The sequence below is a fragment of the Notothenia rossii genome (genome assembly GCF_949606895.1).
Source record: "Notothenia rossii genome assembly, chromosome: 3".
NCBI lineage: Eukaryota > Metazoa > Chordata > Actinopteri > Perciformes > Nototheniidae > Notothenia > Notothenia rossii.
The window spans coordinates 4,240,615-4,266,875 of NC_136901.1; the positions used below are offsets into that span (position 1 = coordinate 4,240,615).

Consider the following 26,261-nt stretch of genomic DNA (forward strand, 5'->3'; position numbering starts at 1 on the left):
TTTACCTGTGTGAATGGCCCATCTCTTGAAGAGCGCAGCGTCTTTTGCCAGGTCCCAGCCGTGACACGCTGCATGCATCCAGGGGATCTGGAATATCCGTTCTTCTCTGTTGACCCATTTGCAGTGATTCAAATTAGTCGCTTTTCGGCGCCTCCCGCTTTTTTAACGCTGATTTGGGTGACTTGTGTAATTAGTGGAGAACCGGATAGTTTATCTTCCAGGTCAGGGAAATATTCTTTGAAATATCTCTGCAGGTGTGCTAGGTGCGACTGGATTAGTGGTGAAATGGTGCCTGGATCACCACCGGATGACAGAAGCGCTTGGTGACGCTGTGGGAACATCTCTGTCACTCCCTCCTTGAGTTTGGTCGACCACAGGGCGATTTTTTTTTTAAAAGCCTGTACTTTGTCTTGCACATGTGTGACGACCTCTGCCTTGAGGTCTCCTGTGGGGTGTATGGCCCTTTTATGTTCCTCCTCTGCTTGTGCCCGCGCTGATTGAGGACACCTGACGGCTGGCACCGGAGGATTAAGAGGCCAGAGCCTCGAGGTCTCTCCCCCCAGAGGACCGGACCTCGGAGAGCAGCGTCGTTTATTCTTTTTTTGCCCTTTTGTTTGTTTTCGGCCACATTGAGTTTTGCCAAATAAATACTTTTTCTGATACATATTCTTGTCCTTCCCACGCTTTTTGTTATGGCCAAGAGCCAGGCCATGACAGATGGGGGCTCGTCCACTTCTTTTATCTGTGATACAGCAACGGATAGGTAAGACTTGTGTTGGGAGTTGGTGCGCGTGTATAAAGTTTGTTGGGAGCGAGTGTGCAGGGCGGCCGGTTTCTTTGTTTCGGCTCATTGTGGGAAGGACATTAGATTTCAGATTGTTGTTTGGGGACTGATTAGATTACTTTGTGAGGCTTTGATTTGTTTTGCATTATATTTCAGGACAGGGTTTACCAGTTGTTCTTAGCCGTGGTCAGCTGTTTGCTTTGTTTTTCTTTTCTCTCTCGTTGACACGGGTGCGTTGTATGTGGAGTGGTGCGGAGTTTTCCCTGGCAGGTTAAGCGGCGGTTCCTTTGGGATTGTTGAGCGGGGGGTGTAGTGTTGCGGAGAAAGTGGTTGAAGCTTCGGCTTGGGAGCATGGCCGTGGTCTCAGTAGTGTTGCTAGCCTGCTAGTCGCTTTGCTGGGCCAGCGGTCTCCAGTGCATAAATACCCACCACAAGTAACTGCATGAAGACTAGGGAGGAGATTAGTCAGTGGGATGGTAACAGTTAGTGGGGAAACTCCAATCAAAAAGTTAGTGTTGTTCCACTTTGTGGTGTCGGTCCGGTTTGTTAGTTTTTTTGTTTTTTTCTTCTCTCGGCGTAAAAGGTTCAGTGTTGTGTTCCGGTGAGGGCCCGGTCTAATTTAATATGGCTGACGTAGAGGCATTTATTGAAGCTCCGTCTCAGGAGTCTCTTGGCACTTTTTCAAGAGAGCAGCTGCTCTTGATTGCTGAGCATTTCTCTGTGACTATTGTCGGTGATAGAAGGGTGAAAGACAACATTAAGGACTCTATAGTGTTGACATTAAGTGAGACAGGAGTGTTTGCTGCAAAGGAAGAGGGGGTTTTGTTAAAACCTCTTTTTCAGGCTAGCACACTTTCTTTTGAGCAGCAGAAGGAATTGTTGTTGTTGCAGCTGGAACATGACAGAGTGAAGTATGCGTTGCGAATTGAAAAAGAAATCACAGTCAGTGCATGACATTAAGGATTTTGCTTCCTGATCCATAAGAACCAGGTCTTCATAGAGGTCGTCCCGTATCTCCTGCTCCTGCTCCTTCTGCCACGGGTTGAAGCCAGGGCGACGAGCCCTATTTCCTGAGGTCCACCACTTCTCCACGGCTCCGGCAGCATCAAAGTTGTCCATTGAGGGGCCCTCAATGGAGGAAAACATCAGGCGGCTGAGCTGCTCAGTACCCAGACAGGAACGCCAGTCGTTCTTCACCCTCTTCATGCAGCTGAACCCCCGCTCACACACTGCAGTGTTGACTGCCAGAACAAGGTATACTTCAAACAGTATTGACAGCCCCTTATACTGTTTGCATCTCTCAGTGTCACACAGGATGCCAGAGAAGATCTGTGGCATTCGAAGTGTGCGGGCTGCTGCATAACTCTTGTAGAGGATGAACTCAGACTTCAGCATTTTAGTTGTAACACTGTGCTCGTCCATCAGGGGCTGATAATGCTCACAGATATCAGCAAAGTCTTGTTTGCCATAGGCAGCCAGCTCCTGTCTGTCAGAGGGCCACTGACTGGGGTTGAAGATGGCACATTTTGAAGGGACACTCCGTTTCTGGAGATCTTGGAATCTTTTCTCCAGGTGCTTGATGAGCACATCTGCAAACACATAAAAAATGTCAAATTATAATCCCTGTCTCTGGACCACCATAAAAACATTATCTATTAAAACATGTTATGCCCATATTTACTTTTGAAGAAAAAATATTGGGCACATACCTATGACTTTCTTCCGGAGAAAGAGAATCTGCCCTTCGTTGACATACTTGAGTTTAGTCCCTCGGAAGAGGCCGGTTTCTGAGACTGCATCAATGACCTCCTGCATCCCCTCAGTTGGTTCGAACTGCAGGTCCACTAACTTCAGTGAGCGTGTCTCCAGGGCTTCCACAGCATCACATACAGTCAGGCTGTCCTTCTGGAAGTTCAGTGACAACTCAGAGAGGGCTTCAAAAGTGTCACGCATGAAATAACTGAAAAGAACATTGTCATAGTCCATGAGGAAGGTGAGGATCCTGTACGCCCTTCCTCGCACCTTTGGGCTGGAAGTAGGTCACGAATACCGCGTAGCTTTCGCACACAATCTGCAATAAAGATAGCAATTTTATATTTTCTATGCTGATGAGATGTAATTATCTATTAAATATTTGTTTAGACCTAACATGTTGGCTTTGTGTATGTAGGGGAGAAATCTGGCCCCAGCAAGGTTGGTTGGCTTCAGCACTTTCTCCTCCAAGGCATCCGCTACCAAACGCAGCTCATGTAAGGCTTTTGGGCTGAACTTATAGTGCTTGTAAAGCCACTTAAGGTTCTGATGAAGTGCCTTGAGCTTGTCAAGCTCCTTGAGGCTGTCAACGAGCCCCCTCTCAGCACGGTGGGCCACACAGTGAAGAGCGATGAGATATGCGATATCTCGTTTGAGGAGGGCCTGGACACCATTGTCTTTCCCGAAGTTAACAGCAGCCCCATCTGCCCCGAACCCCACCAACCTCTTCGTCCAGTCGTCCACTCTACCCCGTGCAAATGCTGTTTTTAAAATTGTTTTCAAATAGCACATTATTAAATGTCTTCAGCAAACCATTTAAAAAAAAAAAAAAAAGATAATCACATGTCATCAGCAAAGAATGTCTTGCCTCCCATAATGAGTGCATATAGGCCTTTAGCATTGGCTCGCTTGACGTGTTCAATGCTAAAAAACACATTCTTTGGCCTCTTGGTGGAGTCTAGGTACCGTACGTACACGATTTCTTGTTCCAGGATCGCCTTGTCCGTTGCCCCATCTATTATGACTGAGAAGAATCGGGCACTCTTCACCTCAGCCAGAATAGGGTCATAAATGAACTGGTAGATGTCCACAAAAAATCTAAAAGTAAAAATATCAATTAATTTAATACATTTGCATGTGGCAGTTGTAACATTTTAAGGTGAAATAAATGCAAGAAGTACAGGTATCAGTAATTCAAAAAATTACTTGTCAAGAAAAGATATTTACTTTTGAAGAAAATATTTACCGTGCGCAGGCTTTGTTGTGTTGGTAACACAGGGGCATCTTGGCACTGGTCCTCCTGTTCAGGTCCACCAAGACAGGAAAATCTGCAAAGGGCCTCTCACTCTTGACCACAAAGTAGGCCACATGGAAAAGGTTGCTCATGCCAGCACGAAGTTCATCCTGCATCTTAGAGAGGCCACGCAGTATAGGGGCCACCACAGAATTCTCACCATCAATCTTTGCTTGGGCAGCTGCAGCACACATCTCATGCTTCTTGCTTGGATCATGACAATCCAGTAATGTTTTGCGGAACGTACTGTTGCCCTTGTACAGACTGCATGTCCTGAAATTAGGGAAAAATAAAAAATAAGCAATGTGATTATTTGGGGTTTGGGGCAGCATTTTTTCTAAGTCGAGACATGGACAAAGATTGGCCAGAACTCCCCTGTACATAGTGTAATTTGGGGCCAGAATAAAGAAAAAAAATTGAAAATCAAAAGTACATATACAAAATTGTATAATTATATAATGATAAGTTCATACATACTTATCACTGATGGAAGGGAAATGTCTGCAAGGCTCACAGAACATTTCATTCTTCTCTTTGTCAAATCTCAGCCATGGAAACTGGTCCAACCAAGCTGGGATGAATGCCCTTGCCCTCTCCTTCCCCTCATAGTCTCTGGCCTTCTGGATTCTCTCTTCTTCTGACTGGGATTCTCTTTTTGATTCTCTTTTTTTGGGGGGGGGACTGCAGCTCAGTCTTTCTCTTCTTCTTTCCAGGTTGTTCACCTTGCTTTGGTGGACTAAGAAACATTGTAATACACTCTGACTTTAAATGATTTGATCATTATGTATTCAGCATCAGAATCCGTAACAAAACTGAAATTCCCGCGAAAATGTGGTTGCATTCGATTCATTGTCCGGGTAGTATTCAGTTGCGCCACTTATGTGACAGACAAGAATAGTCAATTCTAATGTCTAACACATAATGTGGAGAAAGAGATGTCCTGTATGGGTTGATTGTGCGTTGATCTGTTGGTAATGCCTCGGGGTTCCGGTGGGCATGTAAACAAATGCATAATGCTGCGCAGTACGCTATACTTTGCGGCCTCACCCGGTTGCATAGCGACACTTATTGTTTAGGTGTCTTTTAATAAGCAGGCAGTCCTATCATTAGCTAGAACTAGCTGGATCTGATCGATATGGACATAAACACGAGTGAAGTCTAATCTGACGGGAGAGAGAGATCAGCTGCTGCTGACGAGTCGACACGCAGCTCTGCATGTTCACATGATCACATGCAGCGGTGAGCGGAACAAAACACACACTTCAGGTTAGAATATCACACGTAGATATTTTAATTACCTCTCAAACTACCTAAACTAGTTATAGATATGTTTCGTTTTACTGTCGGGTCACTCATTACTGGATCCGCGAGCTGCATTATACTGGTATAATAGATTGCCCGATCGGGCAACCAGCAGGTGAGGCTTCATGGCCCGAGCTCAATACTAGATGGCCCCGGGCCATCGGGCAGTCCTTAATGTCGAGCCCTGCACAGTGGAGCGGATACGACAAGAATCTGAGAAAGCCAAGCTAGATTGGGAGGGACATCGTGTGTCTGTTCTCAGAGATGGGGCGTTGTCCGGTGAGGGACAGGGTGAACAAAGTGATACCGACACGTTTTTTTTTACTATTTGAACGTGTAGCTAGGGCTAGAGGTTGGCCTGATGCGGACTGCGCTCTGATGCTTCAGTGTGTTCTCACAGGAAAAGCACAGTCAGCATATTCCTCCTTATGTCTTGAGGATAGCTCTAGCTATGGTAAAATAAAATCGGCGGTGCTTAGGACATATGAACTGGTGCCAGAGGCCTATCGACAACGTTTTAGGTCCTTTGAGCAGAAACAAGGTCAAACCTATGTGGAGATGGCGAGGGATTTGTTGGTTCATTTTAAGCGTTGGTTAACTGCTCTGGATATCGCTTCTTTTGATGATTTGTGTGACCTGATGGTTCTGGAGCAGTTCAGAAATGTTCTTCCTGATCGCATTGCAACATATGTCACGGAAAAAAAGGTCACTTCTGAAGCTGAAGCTGCTGTGGCAAGTGATGAGTTTGTGTTGCTTCATAAGAGCAGGTTCGGAGGGCGCTCTGGGGCCCTCACTGTTTGTGATGGAAATAGAAAGGATGGTGAGATGGATCCAAGGAAATTGGGTTTGGTAAAATCTGATGTGGACAACATGGATAACATTAATAATTGCCACTACTGTCGTGAAAAAGGCCATTGGAAGGAAGAATGTCCTGCGCTTAGAGCACAATCTGAGGGAGGAAGATGCTTTTTGTTGAGCTGTTGCGTTGGCTGCTCCTGTGAAAAGCTGCTGTGGTGCCGATGTGCTTGCATCCAACTTATGTGGGTCTGAGGTTTTCACATCTTATGCTCCATTTATAAGAGACGGCTTGGTGTCACGGGTGGGCAGTAATGTCAGAGTTCCAATCAAAATCTTGCAGGACACAGGGGCTTTGACTCCTATATTGTTGACTGTTGTGCCGTTGTCTGATGAAAGTGACACAGGTGACCAGTGTTGGGAGTAACGCGTTACTTGTAACGGCGTTACGTAACGGAACTACTTTTTTCCGTAAATAATAACGTAACGCGTTACCTTTCCCATTCAGTAACGCCGTTATTGTTACTGTGGTGCTAAGGGGCTCGTTACTCGTTACTATCTGTGGTCCAAATGGACGGTTTCTCCCTGCTGCGCAGAGCGTTTCAGCGGAGCCTGTCTGCTGCCTGTCAAGAGTGTCAGTGGTAAATAGTCATCATGAGTGAAAGACGGGACTGTCACCATAGACATCTAAAATAATAGACTTAGCTTCTACTGCTTGGTCGCGTCAGCGCCAGTGGCAGTAGCGGTAGAAGCTACATCTATTCTTTTAGATGTCTATGGTGCACACTATGAACCAATGCGTTGAAAATAAGCGATGATTGGTTGACATGGGTTAAAGTTTCAGGCTAAGCCAATCAGAAACAGACATGGGCGGGTCTTCTTGCCTATAGGGAAATAAACACAGTCACACACACACACACACACACACACACACACACACACACACACACACACACACACACACACGCGCGCGACAACGTACAGCAGCACACAAACTCAAAAACAACACAAGAGCGAAAATACAGCATGGAAAATAACGACGAGACCAACAGCAGAAGTTTCGCAGGTTGGAAATATAAGCATTATTTTACCTTTATAGGAAAAAAAGATGACAAAAATATAAGTGTCAAATGTAAACTGTGTGCAGGACACAAAACGCTGGCTTCCTCATGTACCAGCAATGCCAACCTCATGAAACACCTAACAAAAGTGCATGGGACTATTAAACTAGTCGCCAAAGATGATGATCCCACTACCGCCTCTACCTCCAGTGACACAGATGGAGCACCTCCACAGGCAAAACAGGCAAAAATCGATTTCAAATTGCCACAGCATGTCATCACCCAGAGGCAACTAAACAAATTAATAGCCAGGTATGTTGTTGAAGAAATGCTGCCCCTGTCAACTGTTGAGTCAGTCGCCTTCAGAGAACTAGTTGGCAAAATTCCAGTGACAGTGAAAGCAGGGATACAGTGCAGAAAGACATTTTCCAAATACCTGGACACTGAATATGCTAAAATGGAAGATGAGGTCAAAAATACTTTTAAAGATTTAGAATACCTCTCTACCACTGCAGATATATGGACTGCACATAACAAAAGTTTTCTTGGTGTAACTGCACACTGGATAAACCCACAGAGTATGCAACGTGGAAAAGCAGCCCTGGCTTGCAGAAGATTCAAAGGTCGGCATACATATGAAAGTATTGCAACTGAGCTAGATAACATTCACTCATCTCATGGCATATCACAAAAAATTACAGCAACAGTCACAGATAATGGCTCTAACTTTGTCAAGGCCTTCAGAATGTTCCAAAAACAAGAGGAGGATGAAGATGTGGATGCAGAGGATGATGAGGTGACCTTTACAAATATAGGGGATGTATTGCTGGATTTAGCTGCTAATGATGAAGATCTAGATGTGATCACCTTACCCCCACATCAGAGATGTGCATCACACACACTAAATCTCATCTCATGCACTGATGTGGATAAGTGGTTGCTCTCAACACCTGAAACAAAGACAGTCTACAGAAATGCTACGACAAAGTGTGCAGGGTTGTGGAACAAGGCCAGTCGGTCACCACAGGTCTCGGAGCTCGTGGACGAGATTATTGAGAAGAAGCTGCTAGTACCTTGCACAACTAGGTGGAATTCATTTTATGATGCCCTGGCTCGAATTTCTGGGATACCAGTGGTGGAGTTGAACACCATCTGCTCCAAACTCCAGATGAAATGTCTCAGTGAAAGGGAACTTCAGTTTCTCAGAGAGTACTGTACCGTCATGCATCCACTTACAGTGGCACTGGACATTCTTCAGGGAGAAGAGAATTGTTATTATGGCACACTCTTACCCGCACTGGAAACATTGATGTCCAAGACTCTGGAAAAGAAGAATGGACTACAAATCCTTGTTGGCCTACCAGATGCAATTGTGCAGGTAAGAACTGTGATTTATTTAATCAATTTAATCAATCAGCCTCTTGCTTTGCATTTTATAAACGTCACTCATGTGTGCATAGGCTGTGTGACAGTGTGATTGATATGTACTGTATGTGTGAAACAATAAACCTGCAAAGCATTTTAGCTGTAAAGTGTGCAATGTACATGTTGTACACCATATACAGTAGGTTAGGCCTACACATTCTGTGTCCCTAAAAAAAATGCTCATTATGAAACTAGGCATATAATGTATAATGCAATTGTTAAAAAAAAAAAAAACTGCTCATTATGTACAACTCAAATGATTTTTTTGTCTTTTGCACTCTTATACATCATTTCAGTCAATCAAAACAAGATTTACAACGGTTCTTGCAAGTGAAGATGCTATCCTGGCTGCTGTGACACTACCCAAGTTCAAGCTACGTTGGTTGCGTGACCAGGAGAGGAAAGACCAGGCCAAGGCAAGTCTGCTCGCAGAATGCCGCAAACGGATCCTGGAGCAGGAGCAGCAACCAGGTACAAGTGCACCCAACCCAACACCACAGCACAGCGCAGGGTCTGCCAAAGAGGCAGAGTTCTTTTCCTTCTCAGAGGATGAGGAATCCTCAGCTGAAACGGAAGTAGCTGATTACCTCAAATCAGGAGCAACAGGTTTAGAAAGTCTCAATCAATTTCCTTTGATAAAGAAAATATCTCTTAGATATAATGCAGCCACTCCATCCAGTGCCCCAGTAGAAAGACTCTTTAGCCTGGGGAGCCTGATTCTGTCTCCGAAGAGGAACAGGCTATCAGATCAAAAGTTTGAGAGGCTTCTCCTTTTGAGGTACAATCATTGGCTTGAGCGCTAGGAAGGAAGACTTTAATGGATGGATGCTTTCTGGGAATGCTGATATGTTTATTTTGAGAGGGGTAGATAGAGCGATAACAAATATTTAACACTACCTTCTGCTGGTCTAAAGAGACTGAAGGACTCTTGGTGTATTGTGTTAGCCTACTTATGTTTTGGTTGAATACCTAGTGTTATGCATTGCATTGCATAGACATTGCAGTCTTACTGAAAAGCATCTCAGGGTATCTGTACCGGTATCTTTACTTGAAAGGCTGAAAGCACTTTTTTCATAAGTTTATCCAACAATATTGATTTTGTTTATGCTAAATGGCCAGATGTGAGGTAAATTATTTTATATACTGTTCATTTATCCTTATTTGTTATTTACTGTTATTTGTGATGAGACTGAACATAGTTTATCTGCCGATGTTGAAGATGTCTTCAATTGATTTTTTTTTGTAATGCCAGTCTGACAGTTTATTTTTTTTTTTGTTACACTGCCAAAAGAGTGTTGTTGTTCAATTGTTGTTACACTGCCAAAAGAGTGCAGTTGTTTTACTTGCACATTGCCAAAATTGTATTGTTAACTTTAAACTACTATAAGAATGTATTAGAAAGTTGAGGCTACAATAAAGATGCCTGTCAAAATTTCCAAACATCTATTTTGTCTTTATTGTACCACTACATTTCATTATGATAGTTGCTACAATGATAGCAGGTTGTCTTTTCTCTCACTGTGACACAGAAAAAAACACAAAACCTTTTTAAATTTGTTTTTATTATTTAAAGTAAAGTAAAGTAACTAGTTATAGTTACTTTTATAATTTAGTAACTTGTAACGTAACTAGTTACTTTTTCAGAGCAGTAACTAGTAAAGTAACCAGTTACTTTTTAAAAGTAACTTGCCCAACACTGCAGGTGACACACTTCTGAGTTGGGGGATGGGATTAGAAGTTCTGCCTATTCCTGTTCATAAGGTGTATATTGACTGTGAACTTGTTAAAGGTGAAGTAGCTGTTTGTGTACGTCTTGCCAATCGAGGGGTTACATTTCATTTTGGGCAACGGTTTGGCAGGTAGCAGAGTCTGGACTGATGTTCTCCCTGCACTTTCAGTGACTGGTGGTCGGATTGAGTCTGGGTTTCAGGAGAGCTCTACAGTGGTGCCCGAGGTCACGTCCTCCTGCGGGATCACCCGTGATATGGCCAAAACTGTGTTTAGAAACCAGAAGGCCAAGCATTGCCCCACTGGTCAAGGTGTTCGTGGCGGCGTTGATGGTGGTCGTAGCAGTGGCGGCGTTGATGGTGGTCGTAGCAGTGGCGGCGTTGATGGTGGTCGTTGCGGCAGAGGCAGCAGGAAATGTGCTGTGATAGTGTGGAGATCAAGGACACATGGCTCGTGACTGGGCATGCCGACTACCGGAAGTGCTACTCCTGCGGTGGGATTGATCACACGTTGTAGAGACGTTGTAATAAGGTGAAATGTTACAGGTGTGGCGACATTGGCCATGTTGCGGTGCATTGCATTAAAGCCAGGTAGACTAACTGCCACAACTGAGGAAAGACGGTTTGCCCCAAAGAGAAAATGTGCATAACCAATTTTGGTTTATTCAGATCATAATCCTGACGTTTTTGCATTCAATGAAATGTCCTAAGCAAAGACTGACGAGGTGGTCTTTGTTTCTCCAGGCTTACAATCTCGATGTTAAGCACATTAGGGGATCGGACAATGTTATTGCTGACGCGCTATCAAGTGCTCCATGGCACTAAGTCCGTGTTAGGTTGACCTCGATGTTAATATATTACCTGTCATACCGTTTTGTTAAATCTTTCTCCCTCTGCTCATCTTTTTAAAGTGTACTTCCCAGATATCTGTGTTGCTAAAGATGTGGCTGGTTGCTGAAGACGGGATTGCAGTATAAAGGTGGTATATTACAATTAGGGTTCGTTAAGATAGGGTGCTATATATTTGTTGTGTACTGTGACTTTTTGTTTTTGTTTGGGATAGGGTTGGTTCGTTATGCCGGTGGTCCTGGGGACACCGACTTTAAGGGGGGGGGGTGTGACGACCCCTGCCTTGAGGTCTCCTGTGGGGTGTATGGCCCTTTTATGTTCCTCCTCTGCTTGTGCCCGCGCTGATGGAGGACACCTGATCCACTGATTGAGGACACCTGACGGCTGGCACCGGAGGATTAAGAGGCCTGAGCCAGAGCCTCGAGGTCTCCCCCCAGAGGACCGGACCTCGGAGAGCAGCGTCGTTTATTCTTTTTTTGCCTTGCCCTTTTGGTTGTCTTCGGCCACATTGAGTTTTGCCAAATAAATACTTTTTCTTATACATATTCTTGTCCTTCCCACGCTTTTTGTTATGGCCAAGAGCCAGGCCATGACACATGTAATATGTACGTCTCACGCCCCTGCATGCTCTTCTTCAGGACATTTAGATGCCAGAATATGTCCGACATGTAAGCAAGTTTCCGGAGCCATGAGGCATCTGAAAAACGGCCAGCCAGTTGATGATTTTCAGAAAAGAGGAATTCACCGATCCCCCTTCGCAGTTCAAAAACACGATTCAGCACCGCCCCACGGGAAAGCCAGCGCACGTTGGAATTGAGCAGTAACCCCTCAAACTCTGCGCCCATCTCGTTACACAAAATAGCGAACAGTCTGTGTTTTAAGGGCCGAGCTTTTATGAAATTCACTACTTGTATAACTTCCTGTAGTATCTGATGTAGTTTATCATCCATTCGTTTATCAACAAGAGCCTCGCGATGGAGCATGCAGTGCGTTGCCACTACATTTGGGACCTTCTGCTTTATCAAAGCTGTCACTCCGCTTTTTTTGCCTGTCCTGGCCGCTGCCCCAACACACACCCACACAACGAGACCAGTCAAGTCCGTTTGAGATGATGTACTCATCTAAAACTTGGAAAATGTCTCCTTCCAGTGGTCCTACCTTCCAGTGCTTTACAAAAATAATATTTCCTCAACAAAGTTATCTTCTGAAATAAATCTGATGTATGCAAGCAATTCTGCGACATTTGCTACATCCGTGCTCTCATCCAGCTGCAGAGCGAAATATTCACTAGCTCTCATTTTGCTCCAAAAGCTGAGCAGATACGTCTTGAGCCATGTCACCTATCCGTCGGCTCACAGAATTATTCGAGAGTGGTACTGCGTTGATTTTGCTGGCAGCATCCTCACCTAGCATTTCCCAAACAATATCGATGGGAGCTGGTAGAATTTAAATCCTCTCCTATTGTGTGCGGTTTCTTTGCACGGGCAATGTGGTATGATGCTAAAAATGATGCCTTCAAAGCTCAGGGACGCCGGCTTGCTGCTTAAAAGTAGCCGATCGCATCACTAGGTGCTCTTCTCTTTTCTTTTAAAAAAGTCTATTGATTTATTAGCTTGATTTATTAGCTTCAGCTGGGTGCTTTTTGTGCTTTGGGTTCGATCAAGTTTAGATGGCGAGGATCTCAAGGCAGAGAACACATTTAGGTACATCACGGCCGTTTTTACTTCCCGCGGTAAAGCCAAACTTTATGTATGATGGCTCATACCTCCGAGTTTTAGACGGCCAGGTATTCCGTGGCTGTGAATCTTTTGCAGCGGGGGCATCTTCATTCTGATCGTCAGATGGTGTTTTTCTTTTAAGATATTTGCCATTTGATTCTTTAGCAGGAGTTAGCTAGCTAGTGTTCACACAGCAACTCAGTTACACTCTCAGTAGCGACAGCTTCTTCTTCTTCTTTTCTTTAATGGTGAATCTCTTCCACTTGGAGCATATATCGCCACCTACTGTTGAGTTATTAAATGTTCATACTAAATCCTTATCCTCAGACCAGTGCTTTTGAGGAATTTGAAGATCAGCTTGTTTGCTTCATTTCTTGATTTACTTTCATATATTGCCTTGAAATCCATGTCCTTGATGTTGAGTTGTTCCAGTGCAGTTTTCAGAATGAATCTTTGTCTGTTATAATCCGGGCAGCTAAAAAATACATGATGTATTGTCTCTGGTTGTTGGCAACCATCACAATTGCCATTTGGATGTTTTTCCAATCAGATGCAGTGATGAGTTTAGTCCAGAGTGTCCCAATTTTATCCTGCTGTTGATGCTCTGCTCTCTTCTACTACTCCCCCAAGTGCTTCCTGTTCCTACTTCCCTTTGTATCTGATATAAATGTCTTCCTTTGGTGTTACTGTCCCATAGTTTTTGCCATTGTTGCTTGATAACCACTTTTGTCCAGATTTGACTTCTGCTCTACTGATGATAATATAATATCAATCTGGTTTGCTTTCAAACCACATTTTGCCAGTTGATCCACTACTTAGTAGCGACAGCTAGATTCTGATTGGCTTGAAGGGTGGTCGTGTTGTTTAAAAAATAATGAATAAATTAAAGGATTTGGCATCAAAGGACACATAGATGGATAGATATGCAATTATTAATAACGTCTAAAAAAACATATATTACATTTTATTTTTTTAACATTTTACCCCATTTTTTCCCTTTCCCTTAAAATGTTCGCCTGCCCCCTGGCGGACCCCCGGGGGGCCGGGGCCCCCACTTTGAAAATTCCTGGACTAGAGTGCTGACGGAGAGCACCGGAACGCCGCTCCAGCTCTTCAAATATTGCAGTACCCATAAGGAGCCGTACACATGCCGCAGTGTTTGCGTGGCTGTGTCTTTAGTTGTAAGCACAGTGGCGATCTGTTATTAGCATCTGGTTAGCTAGCTATGCTAACGAATTTAAAGAGCTTTTCTACAACCGGGTGGAAGAGAGCTCTCTCCTGAGAGGCTCAAATAAGCTCAGCTCAGTGAGGTTAAGGCACACCTTGATATGATCATTATAGTAATTAATGAGACATTAGAGACTAAATGAAAAACAGATATAAAATACGATATGACAGTAAAAACAAAGTTGTTAAAAATAACAAGAATAGACTTTTATTACAGTGATTTGTAAAATATCCAAAAATAAAATCTACTTACAGTTCTGTTTTCATATGGGTGTTGAAAGATGTATCCATAGATCTCTTCATTTTGCTCTCAAAGTGCACCAGATTGATGCTTTTAACTTCCCGGGGGAGCATGCCCCCTAGAGGAGGTTACGTTCCCCCCCCCCCCCCCCCCACTTAAATCATGTTCACATGGATACTAAATACATTTGCATACACCTTGTGTCCATATATTTCTGTTTTGGTGGTCATGCCACACCGTGCACGTGCATGCATGCACGAGTCATGGTAAGATATCTGGATTAAGAGGTTGCTTTCTCTTTCCACAGCATGAAAGAAAGGCCAAATGAATGGGCTGTGATTTTAGTTTTTTTAAGCAGAGGTTGAGTTCAATAATTTGCTGCAGTTGTAAAAATTGAAAGGAAAAAGGTTCCCCACCCCTGCTGTAAATAATAATAAAAACCCTTGATTTATAACTTAACATCTCTGTCTCCTATTGATCGGAGTATGTTATAAAGAATAGCCAGTTAATTGAAGCACTATAGCGCAGGCCTTTGTCAGATGGTATATTACGCAGTTTTTTTTCTGCTTCGAATAGTTCTCTCTTTTTTCACCATACCTGTGTTTGTATTCCCGTACTTAACATAAACAAAACCGTGGAGCACGACAGACGGGAACAAACTTACAGACTGGAACAGGCAGGTGACATGGACATGAAGAGACGATTGGTAGCATGGATATTAAACGACGACGAACAGACATGGAGCACAGGATTAAAGGTTAAACCCAAAAAACTGGTGAGAATTTCTTTTTTTATATAATGTTTTTATCAAAGTCTTTTGCAGTGGACATTTTTGTCCCGAATGGTCAATTAGCGTGGTCGATTTGTTACACAGGGACTTAAAGACCCATTTGAAAATTTAAATTGGAATTCCAAAATAGAGATAATAGCCTTGTTCCTAAAAATCAGGCCATTTGCACAAACACAACCAAAGTTATTGCAAAATGAAAAGTGAAAAATGACCCATTTGGACAAAAACGTCCACAGTGATACCGGAGGGTTAAAATAAGTGTAGTGGAGTAAAAAGAATAATATTAGCTTCTGAACTGCAGTGGACTAGAAGTATTAAGTAGCATTACATGGAACTACTCTTGTACTTAAAGTGGACCTATCATGCTATATTTGAATAATATAGTGTAGGACCATACCTATATAAGGCATATTTATACTTTTTATTTTTCAAAATACCAAACAGATGCATTTTAGCCATTCCTCATTTCGCTCAATTGAACACTTGTCTTTGCATCATGGGCTGATTCTGTGAGAACAGCACCATCTACAGGCCTGGCATATGTACTACAGCGTCTCCAGCGCTTTCCAACGGCAATGTCCGTGGCTGTCTCCTCCTGATTGGTGGAGTTGGCCCAATAGCCGTAGATCCCCTTTTTAAGAGATTTGGGTATGGAGGGAAAGAGAGAGGGTTGTGTTTTCTGACACTTGGTGAGTTCCCTGGAACACCGGGGACACATATTCATGTAGAAAAGACGTACACAAGTGCATTTTGCATGATAGGTCACCTTTAAGTACAATACTTGAGTAAATGTACTTACTTTTCACATTTTTTTAATCAAGGTAAAGGTGCACGTAATTTGCCGTTCTATCCACGTTGGATGAAGGCAAGGCAAGTTTATTTATAGCACCTTTCAACACAAGGCAATTCAAGGTGAAGCTTTCATACATTGACTTTTATCCCTTTTTAATCCACAGTTTTGCTGCAGAATTGGACTAAATCATAGTTTACCTACATGTTGTTTACAGTGCACATGCGATGCATTCAGCAGCTGCAGGACAGACTCGCTCTGCAGGACAGACTCGCTCTGCAGGAAAGACTCACTGTGCAGGAAAGACTCTCTCTGCAGGAAAGACTCACTCTGCAGGAAAGACTCTCTGCAGGAAAGACTCACTGTGCAGGAAAGACTCACTGTGCAGGAAAGACTCACTCTGCAGGAAAGACTCACTCTGCAGGACAGACTCACTCTGCAGGAAAGACTCACTCTGCAGGAAAGACTCACTCTGCAGGACAGACTCACTCTGCAGGAAAGACTCACTCTGCAGGAAAGACTCACTCTGCAGGAAACACCCCGGCAGTCATCGTGCAGAAAGCAGCATGGTTGTCTTGTCTCTCAGGTTAGATTTTAAGCACATGGCTGATCAGATCTTTTTTGGCAGATGTCGGAGCTACTTAATAATATCTGTCCCTACTCACATATTTATTAGCCTACTTTGCTTAAAGGCAACAGAAGCATTATCAGATTGCTTGCCTAAGTTAAACTACACACAAATCAGTGCTGCTTAAACATGTTGAAGATGGCCCTTTAAAAGATCTTTATAGGTAATGATTAAATGTGTTAAAGTACTTTAGCTCCCACCAACAAAAGCAATAACATGTCTGTTAAAGTGGTTTCTCCTTTAAGGATCGCCGCGCTGTCATCCTCGCCTTTATGCCTTCCCTGTTCAAAGTCCTGGGGTGTTTTTTGATAAGGTAGGCACCGCTGGTATTAACCTCACTTTGCTCCACACCTTGACACGGTTCCTGAACGTCTCCTGAAGACCCTCTTTCCCCCAGAATGGATCCCGTGTACGAGACCCCCGAGGCCAACTACGAGAACCAGTCACCAGGTATTTATGACGTGGCATACGACTCGCCGTACGCAGAGCCTTCTGAGGTGATGGCGGAGTACGAAAACATCGAAAGGGCCAGAGAAGCACCAGCTCCCCCTTCTCTACCTCCACCTCGCCCTCCATCAGATCAGAGGAGAGGCAGTTCCTCCTCTTCCTCCTCTTCCTCCTCTTCCTCCTCATCCTCCTCATCTTCCTCACATTGTGGCGATGAAGAGACTGGGGAAGGAAAAGGGAAAAAGGAGGAGGAATCGGAGAAAGAAGAGGTGGAGGAGATCAACATGGAGCTGAATTTGGAGAGGAGATCTCCAGAAGAAGCGAAGAAGGCGAACTCATCACGCAGATCCTCATCTTCCTCATCTTCCTCATCATCATCTTCATCTGCCTCTGAGAAGGAGGAACCCAAGGAGAAGCCAAAGCCTGAAAAGGATGGACCTACAATACAACTTTATGTTAAGGTAAGGGAACATTCACTTAAAATATTATCCAAATTGATTTCATTTCAATTTAAAGTGTGTGCTCATGCAGAAACCTTTCTTTGGACCAAGTCATAAATCTCAGTCGTTATCCCATCATATCAGTTTGAACAACTTTGAGTGTGCAAGGTCAATGAGCGTCTCCTAAAGTGTGTGTGTGTGTGTGTGTGTGTGTGTGTGTGTGTGTGTGTGTGTGTGTGTGTGTGTGTGTGTGTGTGTGTGTGTGTGTGTGTGTGTGTGTGTGTGTGTGTGTGTGTGTGTGTGTGTGTGTGTGTGTGTGTGTGTGTGTGTGTGTGTGTGTGTGTGTGTGTGTGTGTGTGTGTGTGTGTGGTCCAGAGTTCGACAGTAGTCCTATTGTTTGGGCCCTCTACCTCCATGTGCTATTCACACACACTTCTATTCATAGGTTGTCATGTTTAGTCATTTCTGTGTGTGTGTGTGAGCGTGACTGTGTTCTAAATATAAGTTGAACTCACAAGAATGTTCTGCATGGCCAATTGAATTCATAAGGTGTGTGTATCTATCTAAACTGCACATTGTACCTCCACACCTAAACACACACACATAATATATTGCGTACCATGCACATCCCCCACTAAAGTCCACTTGCTCTGGAGCATCATAAATATGACACTTTGAAACTACAACTGTAAAAATGATAGCAATTTAACGACTGAGATCCCTCTTGGCCGCACCTACACACTATTTTAATGCCGACTGAATACTGAAATGTTAGCAAAGCATTAGAATTGGAGACTATCTTTTATTAGTTAGAGTAAAAGCTTACTCATTTATATAAAAACAAATCATTTAACATCATCAAAAGCCACCTGATCTTGACTTTTGTTCTGCATCTTAACCTAAATTCATTTATAAACAATTTATCAACATTAACAACTACGTTCTTGATGGATAACTCATCTTTAATTAATGATTTACCCACGCTTATTAGGTGACACACCTAGAGGGGGAAATTCTACAACCTGGCAACCCAAAAGTCTTTCCTCTTGTTATTAAAGAATTTTTTAATTATTTATATACCATTTATAAATCATTAGCTACGGCTCCTAAACCCTTTGTTAATGTGGCTTTATAACAAAGTGCTACTGATATTCTTAACTCTTTACAAACTCAGCAATACATCCTACATTTCCTTCAAAGATGCCTCAAATATCTAGTTTCATTATCAAATCAAGACATGGTAAAACATAGATATAAACATGAAACATCAATCACTTCAGGTTCAAGTTACCTTTTTCATTCGGTTCTCGTTTTAATTGAGTTCAAAGCTTTTGTGGGGATAAAGATATACTACAAATACAGAACACATTACACATACTGCATTAAAGCAAAACACATTATAAAAAACACCTTTTTTATTAATGACAGTAAATATGTAAAGAATAGGAACAGCTCTGGGTCAGTTCAGCTAGCATATCTTATTTGTTTGGAAGGATCGTTATACCTGTAAATTATTTAATTGGAGTTGATAATGTGTGTCAGAGTTGACAGCCTGATACCCCCATGGTTGCTGATGAGTGTGTGAAAACTCCCCATGATTCAAAGTCACCCGGTGTGTGTTCTCACAGTCAGAGCTGTGCACCCTGGGGTGACTCTTCTCTTCCAGTGACACCCCCTCCCCACGAAAAGGGGGCTATTTTTGTCCAGCACTGTAACGCCCCACTGCTGAGGCCTTGGGTACAAATGGAAACACACACACACACACACACACACACACACACACACACACACACACACACACACACACACACACACACACACACACACACACACACACACTGACACACACACACACACACACACACACACACACACACACACACACTGACACACACAGTTAGTTTGACAGAGCTACTATGGGACTAGGCGGACTTCACCTCGTGAACCTGGAGTAGAATCTGCTGTAAACTGACACGACACACACACACACACACACACACACACACACACGGAAACAAAACACATAAGCAAAGCGTGTTTTTTTTGGACCATGACGGATACAGCAGCCGAGGAGGACAAGGACCCTGATATTGAGCTATTTGTCAAGGTGGGGAGTCTGTGTGTGAGTGTTTGAGTGTCTGTGAGAGAGTTTGAATGTGTGTGTGTGTTTGAATGTGTGTGTCTGCTTGTGTGTGAGTGTTTGAATGTGTGTGAGTGTTTGAATGTGTGTGTGTGTGTGTGTGTGTGTGTGTGTGTGTGTGTGTGAGAGTTTGAGATCATCACATGCCGACAACAGATCCATTTTCGCTTTCAAATTCTTGAAAAACTTGACTTTCATTCCCTGCCTTCTGCCTGTTGAGTAGATTCAAGCTGAATGCGCACCCTATAGGATCTTTAAAGTGTGTGTGGGGGTGGATCCATTAAGCGTGTGCATGCCATGTTGTTGTTGTTCTTGTGTGCTGATTTTCCAGGTGTTAACCTGACACCCACGTGCGTAGACAATCTCTCTCTTTCTCTCTTCTCATGAATTATTCCTGGAGTCCTTTCAGTTCAGAACTGAGAGCTGAAGCTTTATAATGCTCTGAAGTTATGATCCATTATGTGTGTAGGTGTGTGTGTGTATTTAGAAATATATAATATTTTTCTCCGCACAGCACTTTCCTAAACATAGACATGAGTGGTATTCATTTCCTCATCTAAGTATTGGTAGATAAGTGTATTTATACATTGTTGCTGATTATTTTGAATACGTGCTACACTAAAATTACTACATTAAATTAAAGCTGATTTCAAATGTCCTGAATGCATATTTAACAATGACTCATTTGCTAATGAACTTTTCGTAAAGTTTGTAATGCATCAACTGTAATGTCTGCATGGGGAGTATTGGAGTCATGTTTTAAAACACAAACAACAGCAGGATTCACACAGTGGGTAGAGTGTTTCTGTGGAGGTGTGTGTGTGTGTGTCTGCGGATTGATAATATCATTTCCATATCTGATAACTGCTGCTGTGTGGTACAGTAAGAACCGAGCAGGCAGTGAGGCGGTTAATGGAAGCAGTGTGGATTATTCATGCTGGACTCAGTGTCTCGTTACAGTGTCATCTTGCAGCCACACACACACACACACACACACACACACACACACACACACACACACACACACACACAGCCCCACACGATCATATGCCAATTATACAGTATCAGCTTTTTCCTGCTTTTATTTTTGGCAGGTTTAGTATTGGAGGTTAGATAGTGTCATTCGTGATTAGGTAAAAAAAAAAAAATGCTATTGCAAATAAATGTGAATGCAGAGAATACAAATCTGTAAAAATAGAAACAAAACCATTTGAAAATATTTGGTATTGGTGCCTTATTCCTCCACATCAAATGCAGATAAAGTTCTTACCCTGTGCTGCTATAACTCCTGGCTTAACTCCAGGTGTGTTTTAGTTTGCGTTGGTGTCACTGATTGTGAATGAGCGTGTGTGTGAGAGTCCTTGGACGTGTGTGTCTGCGTTTCTGTAGCATCGTTGGCCTCTTACCTTGTCATCATGTGTGTGTGTTTACAGGCTGGCAGCGATGGGGAGAGCATCGGAAACTGTCCCTTCTCTCAGCGCCTCTTTATGATCCTCTGGCTGAAAGGAGTAGTCTTCAATGTCACCACTGTGGACCTCAAAAGGTAAGAAACTATTGAATAAGTCTGCACAGGAGTAAAGCTCGAAAACCCAATTAAACCCACATTTTAATAAAAGGCAAAACACGCTTTCCCTTTCTATGTGCTTTTTAAAAAACACCTGCAACAATCATACATTTAAATCCCATTACTGACCGTTTGATTAGCCCACTAATAGATACCATTTTAACCTGTGCATTTAATTAGGTCTCGCTCCAAGCGCTGCTTTGAGAAAAACAGGAAGTTAATGAACAAAATCTCAAAGGGTCACTTTAAAGATTATTAGGAAATGAGGCCTGAGGTAGCAACCATTGCTAAACAAACACAGAAAGGAGGATCATTTGTTTACAGGTGGTTGTGATATTGAAATAGCGTTTCATTACAGATTTATGGAGGTTGTAAATTCCTTCCTGTCTGATTAGGAAACCGGCCGATCTCCACAACTTGGCTCCAGGGACGCACCCGCCTTTCCTCACCTTCCAGGGGGAGGTGCTCACCGACGTTAACAAAGTGGAGGAGTATCTGGAGGAGATGCTGGCTCCACCAAAGTAGGTTTCACACCCGTAAACACACGCAGGAAAAGGTGATCGACCTCCTAACTTTTGACTGTGTTTCTGTGTGTTAGGTATCCCAAACTTGCAGCAAAGAATCGGGAATCAAACGCAGCGGGAAATGATATATTCGCCAAGTTCTCTGCTTACGTCAAGAACAAAAGACCGGATAATAATCGAGGTAAGTACTCGAGACCTATTAGTACGTTTATTATTTATTTATTTAACAAATCAGACCTTTCAACTGTCAGTGCTGCAAAGTCATCCCTCCACTGTATGATTCTATCCCACATTGAATACTGTTTGACAAACTGCTCGTTTGCTTGTGCCACAAACCTGAAACCCATAGAACAGCTGTACAAGAGAGTGATCCAGGTGTTTGACAGAAAGCCACATTCATACCACCACTGTACCATCCTGGAAAAACACAATTTCTTGAGTTTTGACCATTTTAAGTCTTTTAAAAGTATGTGTTTTATTTATAAATGTTTACATGGACTGCCCCCCCCCCCCTCCCTTAGGGGAATTCATCCACAGAAAAAAAAAATTGGGCGCTGCACTAGGTCAGAAACCAGAGGAGACTGTGAAGTCCACCGTAGACCGACCACTTTTGGACAAAATGTCCTCTCATTCTGGAATAGCCTCCCAACCGAGATACGGGATTGTCCCACTCTCAATAGCTTCAAAGGTCAACTCAAAGAATGGTTGAGAAACAAACAGACGTGTAATCACCGCTAGCTGCACTTTAACACAGGGGTATCTCCTCTTGCACTTTATGTAGCACTTATCTTTCTTGCACTTGATGTCGTAGCTGCTATATTTTATTACCATGTCATAAATACTTGTGAATGCTGCTCTTGCTTGTTTGCATATCATGTATTTTGTTTTTACTATGTTTGTAAAATGTAATTTTCTTAAATGTTTTATGTGAGGGACTGCGGATGGAAACTAGCTCAAAGCTAAAGCTGGCACTGTTACGCTGGACACATTTGAATGTTTTAAATGTTCATTACTGTGCATTGTCCCTGCCAAATAAAGGATTCAATAAAATACATTTAGGTCAAAAGTCTGAGGAGGCAAAATGAAATAGTGATGCAATTTGACATTTTAAATGTGATGCACATTTTTGTAGCTTTGATTTGTTGACCCTTATGACCTTTTGACCTTGGTATGTGTGTGTGTGTGTGTGTGTGTGTGTGTCAGCGCTAGAGAAAAGTCTGGAAAAAGCCCTGGCCAAGCTGGACGAGTATCTTCTGAGTCCGACAGCTGACGAGGTTCTAAATGGACGCCACAGCGGAGACGGGGAATCCAAACGCAAATATCTAGACGGAGACGAACTGACGCTGGCGGACTGCAACCTGCTTCCTAAACTCCACGTCTTAAAGGTGACTTGATTGGTTTAGTTTGAGTTTGAGTTTTTAGTTTTGTTATTTTAACTTCATTTGACTAGGGGTAGAGGAATGTGAGGATTTGGTTCGGGGTATTTCCAAATATCTGGAACAAACTCCCAGAAACCTGCAGGTCCGCTGCAACTCTGACTACTTGTAAATCCAAGCTGAAGACTTTTCTTTTTGCCGCTGCTTTTAATTGAACTATTCACATCTCACACTGCACTGTAACTTTCATTCAGGTACCTGTGTTATTCATGTTTTATCATCTTTGCTTCTTAATGTTTCTAATGTGTTTTATGCCCCTTTTATCTTTCAATTTTGTAGCCCTTTGGATTGCCTTGTGTTGAAAAGTGCTAGATAAATAAATGTGCCTTAATTTCTCTTTGGTGTGGGAAAAAAGCGTCACGTATAAAACACTAATGAAGGTGATGAGTGTATACCTGAGTATTAATAATCTTTTATTGGTAATATTACTATTTCTTTTCGGATTTGTCAACTCTTATGTACTTAAAGGTGGGGTAGGTAAGTTTGAGAAACCGGCTCGAGATACAGTTTGTTATATTCCATGGAATGCTCTTAACATCCCGATAGCAATGAATATCTGAAGTGCTTTGACAACAAATCCATAAAAGCCGTGGCGCTGTAAAAAGCACGACCAATCATCTGAGCCGGCTAAAGTAACTGGATGGCCTACCTACCTGTCAGCCTTCCATCTGTGCACAAACTTATCTCGTGCCCTCATTGGTCATGTGCGCGTTTGTGTGTGTTGGAGGAGGGGCTCTGTGAGGAAGTAGCAGATTTGTTCCAGCGCACTCGAGCTGGTTTCTCCAAAAGTACCGACCCCACCTTTAATCTTTGTTCCTAGATGTGTTTATTTTTGTTATGTATGCTTTGTGAATGTTTTCTTAAAATGCAAATTTAAACAAATGTGTCTTTGGCAGGTGGTGACGAAGAAATACCGAAACTACGACATCCCGTCTGAATTCAAGGGGTTGTGGCGTTACCTCGGAAACTCCTACAGCCGAGACGAGTTCACCAACACGTGCGCGGCCGATGTGGAAATCGAGCTGGCCTATGAGGACGTTGCTAAGAGGTTGGGGAAGTGAATGCATCGCTACCCTTTCTCTCCTGTTAGAAAACCAACAAAATCACACGGCATACACTCTTTAAAAACGTCTTCGTTAACACATGTGCTGAAATGTGTGGTTTATTGACGAAAAATGCATTTATTAGAGTTGCTGTGTAGCTTCTCAAGTCGTAGCGGTATGCCTCTGTAAAAATACTGTTCTTTAAAAAAATGAAAGAGGCAGAAACAGCCAGATTTATCCCAAAAATATGATGGTCCCACAGAACAAAATTGCTTTCTCAATTACATATTTGAAACCGTCAAACACGAAGCTCCCGTTAATTAAACTAGCTACTTATTTAAGTTTAGTCAAAGATAATAGTTATGTTTGTTACATACAATAGTTCAGTAAGTATGTGCCTTGCCTGATTTACACTTTTATGAAAGACTCAGTTTGCAGTCTTAAGCTAGGCTGGGTTAGCGTATTAGCAAATTATTTATTCCCCGTATAAAGAGCCTTTCCAGAACCAATAACAAGAGAAAGGCTTATTGAAACCTGAATCATTTCACATTAAGGCTTAAAGCAGAGTTTGATTATTCGTCCTGTCCTTTTTCTTTTGTGGATTGTTTTATTTTTAATGTATAGACAAAAAAATGTTGGGAAATAGTGTTATTGTGTTTCAGCCAAAGTAATTTATCTTTATTGGGGAAGTGTCCATTTTTATAGAGTCTTACCCTGGCAATGATTGAAGGATACACATCAGATGTTATTGTATTACTGATCCCTATCTGAAACGGTGGAAGTCCCAGTGTACGGTAACTCAGATCAAAACGTTACTTTTAATTGGATAAATCCGCCTGTAGTGAAGAAAAGGCACCAAAACACATCAACCCCATTTTAATCACGAGTGCCTTCGTGGGAATCAAGCTCTGTCCTGCCTTCAGATCTTTGTCTGTACAGTACATTATATATATATCTGAATACAATATGAATGTGACCTCTCTTACCCTGAGGAGCTGTGTGATCATAACATTTAAACTTCTGTAAATGATTGTTGCTCTCTATTCCTCTTCTTTCCGATGATTAGAACCACGAACCCACTGTGTATATGTCGCTTATTTGAATAATAAATCTATTTTCTCAGAGACTGAGCTTGAGAGTTGTGTGTTTCTTTCACTGGAAGCTGTCTTATTGTATTGATGAATGACACTGACAAGGAAATGGATATTGAATGTGTCTCTCACTGCAAACCTTGTTATTGAGTTACACGGTGCAAATGTGTTCTAGAAATACAAGAGCTGCTGATTTGTTCATGGAAATACATGCAAAGTCATCTAAGGTGTGTAATGCTTTTCACCTATCTTACTGACTATTGGAAACGTGTGCTGCTGACTCATATCCTGTATGTTCTTAATAATGCTAAATATCTCATTTCCAGAATAACAACCAGCTTGTTCATAAACACACAGCATGTCATGTTATGCACGACGAAAAAGTACTTCTAAAAGTCACAGATTTAGCTAGATTTCAGTATCTCTACATAAAAATACTTATGCAATAGTGATGTCGGTCGCAAATTATAATTTTTTTAAGTAATACAAGACGATCTCCGCACTCCAGCTGCTCCGTGCATGCATGCAGTGACATGTAATATCCAAGGATTAGAAACTGTTGGATGCTGCTGTTTTGAGCATTGCAATATATTTATTTATGATTATCCTTAGGCTCAGCAAAGATCTTTTTTTCTATAGTTAATAGTTACTGAAATAGAGCCCTTTTCTTTAAATATAATTTTAAAATGTCCATACAGTACAGTAGCCCCTTTTTTTAAATGTCTATGCTTACGTTTTTATAGGTGTTGCTATCTGCTTTGTGTAGCGTGGTTCTACAAGCAAGTCAGTGTGTTCATTGTGTGGTATCAGAGAGTTACAAGGGTCTGTAAATGCAATGAAAACATTTGGCCACAGCTAATCATTTATATTAAACATGTAGTTTTTACTTTTGAATTCTTCAGTACAAAGGATGTATTGAATAATTTAAGTCATATATGTGTTCACATATAAATCATTCATTAGTCAAAACAGGGCTACATTTGATTTAATTATAAAAGGTATAATATGTGGAAAACTGAAGAGCCGAAAGAGCCGGAATCCCGTAATAAAGTCTACTGAGCCTGTGTCATGTGACAGCCGGCAGATGGCAGTAAACACAAAGCTTTATTGGTAAGTGACAGCATGACAAACAGTTAGGGACCGTCCTATTTTCTCCGTCCTATGTCTTCTCTCTCTTTGTGTTGGATAGTATA

At 42.4% G+C, this 26,261-nt stretch overlaps 2 protein-coding genes across 7 annotated transcripts; both read left to right on the plus strand.

The window, feature by feature from the left end:
- The first annotated feature begins 2,993 nt into the window (after positions 1–2,993).
- LOC307033239 (uncharacterized protein) lies at positions 2,994–11,532 on the plus strand. 2 transcript variants are annotated; one of them, XM_079671637.1, is made up of 3 exons: positions 2,994–3,311; positions 3,372–8,366; positions 8,710–11,532. In XM_079671637.1, exons 2-3 carry the CDS (start codon positions 6,954–6,956, stop codon positions 9,214–9,216), a joined length of 1,920 nt encoding a protein of 639 aa, XP_079527763.1. In that variant the 5' UTR covers positions 2,994–3,311; positions 3,372–6,953; the 3' UTR covers positions 9,217–11,532. The 2 variants fall into 2 exon arrangements, with proteins under 2 accessions (XP_079527763.1, XP_079527762.1); XM_079671636.1 differs by having other exon boundaries at positions 2,994–8,366.
- Positions 11,533–14,340: 2,808 nt separating this feature from the next.
- Positions 14,341–25,107, plus strand: clic5a (chloride intracellular channel 5a). 5 transcript variants are annotated; one of them, XM_079667606.1, is made up of 9 exons: positions 14,341–14,950; positions 15,973–16,341; positions 16,629–16,696; positions 16,781–17,291; positions 20,844–20,953; positions 21,370–21,495; positions 21,573–21,679; positions 22,702–22,883; positions 23,831–25,107. In XM_079667606.1, exons 1-9 carry the CDS (start codon positions 14,861–14,863, stop codon positions 23,993–23,995), a joined length of 1,728 nt encoding a protein of 575 aa, XP_079523732.1. In that variant the 5' UTR covers positions 14,341–14,860; the 3' UTR covers positions 23,996–25,107. The 5 variants fall into 5 exon arrangements, with proteins under 5 accessions (XP_079523732.1, XP_079523734.1, XP_079523733.1 ...); XM_079667608.1 differs by lacking the exon at positions 14,341–14,950 and adding an exon at positions 15,686–15,835 and having other exon boundaries at positions 15,922–16,341; positions 16,613–16,696; XM_079667607.1 differs by lacking the exon at positions 14,341–14,950 and adding an exon at positions 15,810–15,835 and having other exon boundaries at positions 16,613–16,696.
- Positions 25,108–26,261: the final 1,154 nt, after the last annotated feature.

Bases quoted from the DNA above. Each gene is read 5' to 3' on its own strand.
- LOC307033239 (XM_079671636.1), top strand. From the start codon at position 6,954: ATGGAAAATAACGACGAGACCAACAGCAGAAGTTTCGCAGGTTGGAAA. The intron at 8,367-8,709 runs GTAAGAACTGTG...ACATCATTTCAG, and splicing joins TACCAGATGCAATTGTGCAG to TCAATCAAAACAAGATTTAC.
- clic5a (XM_079667606.1), top strand. From the start codon at position 14,861: ATGGACATGAAGAGACGATTGGTAGCATGGATATTAAACGACGACGAA. The intron at 16,697-16,780 runs GTAGGCACCGCT...TCTTTCCCCCAG, and splicing joins CTGGGGTGTTTTTTGATAAG to AATGGATCCCGTGTACGAGA. The intron at 22,884-23,830 runs GTGACTTGATTG...TGTCTTTGGCAG, and splicing joins CTAAACTCCACGTCTTAAAG to GTGGTGACGAAGAAATACCG.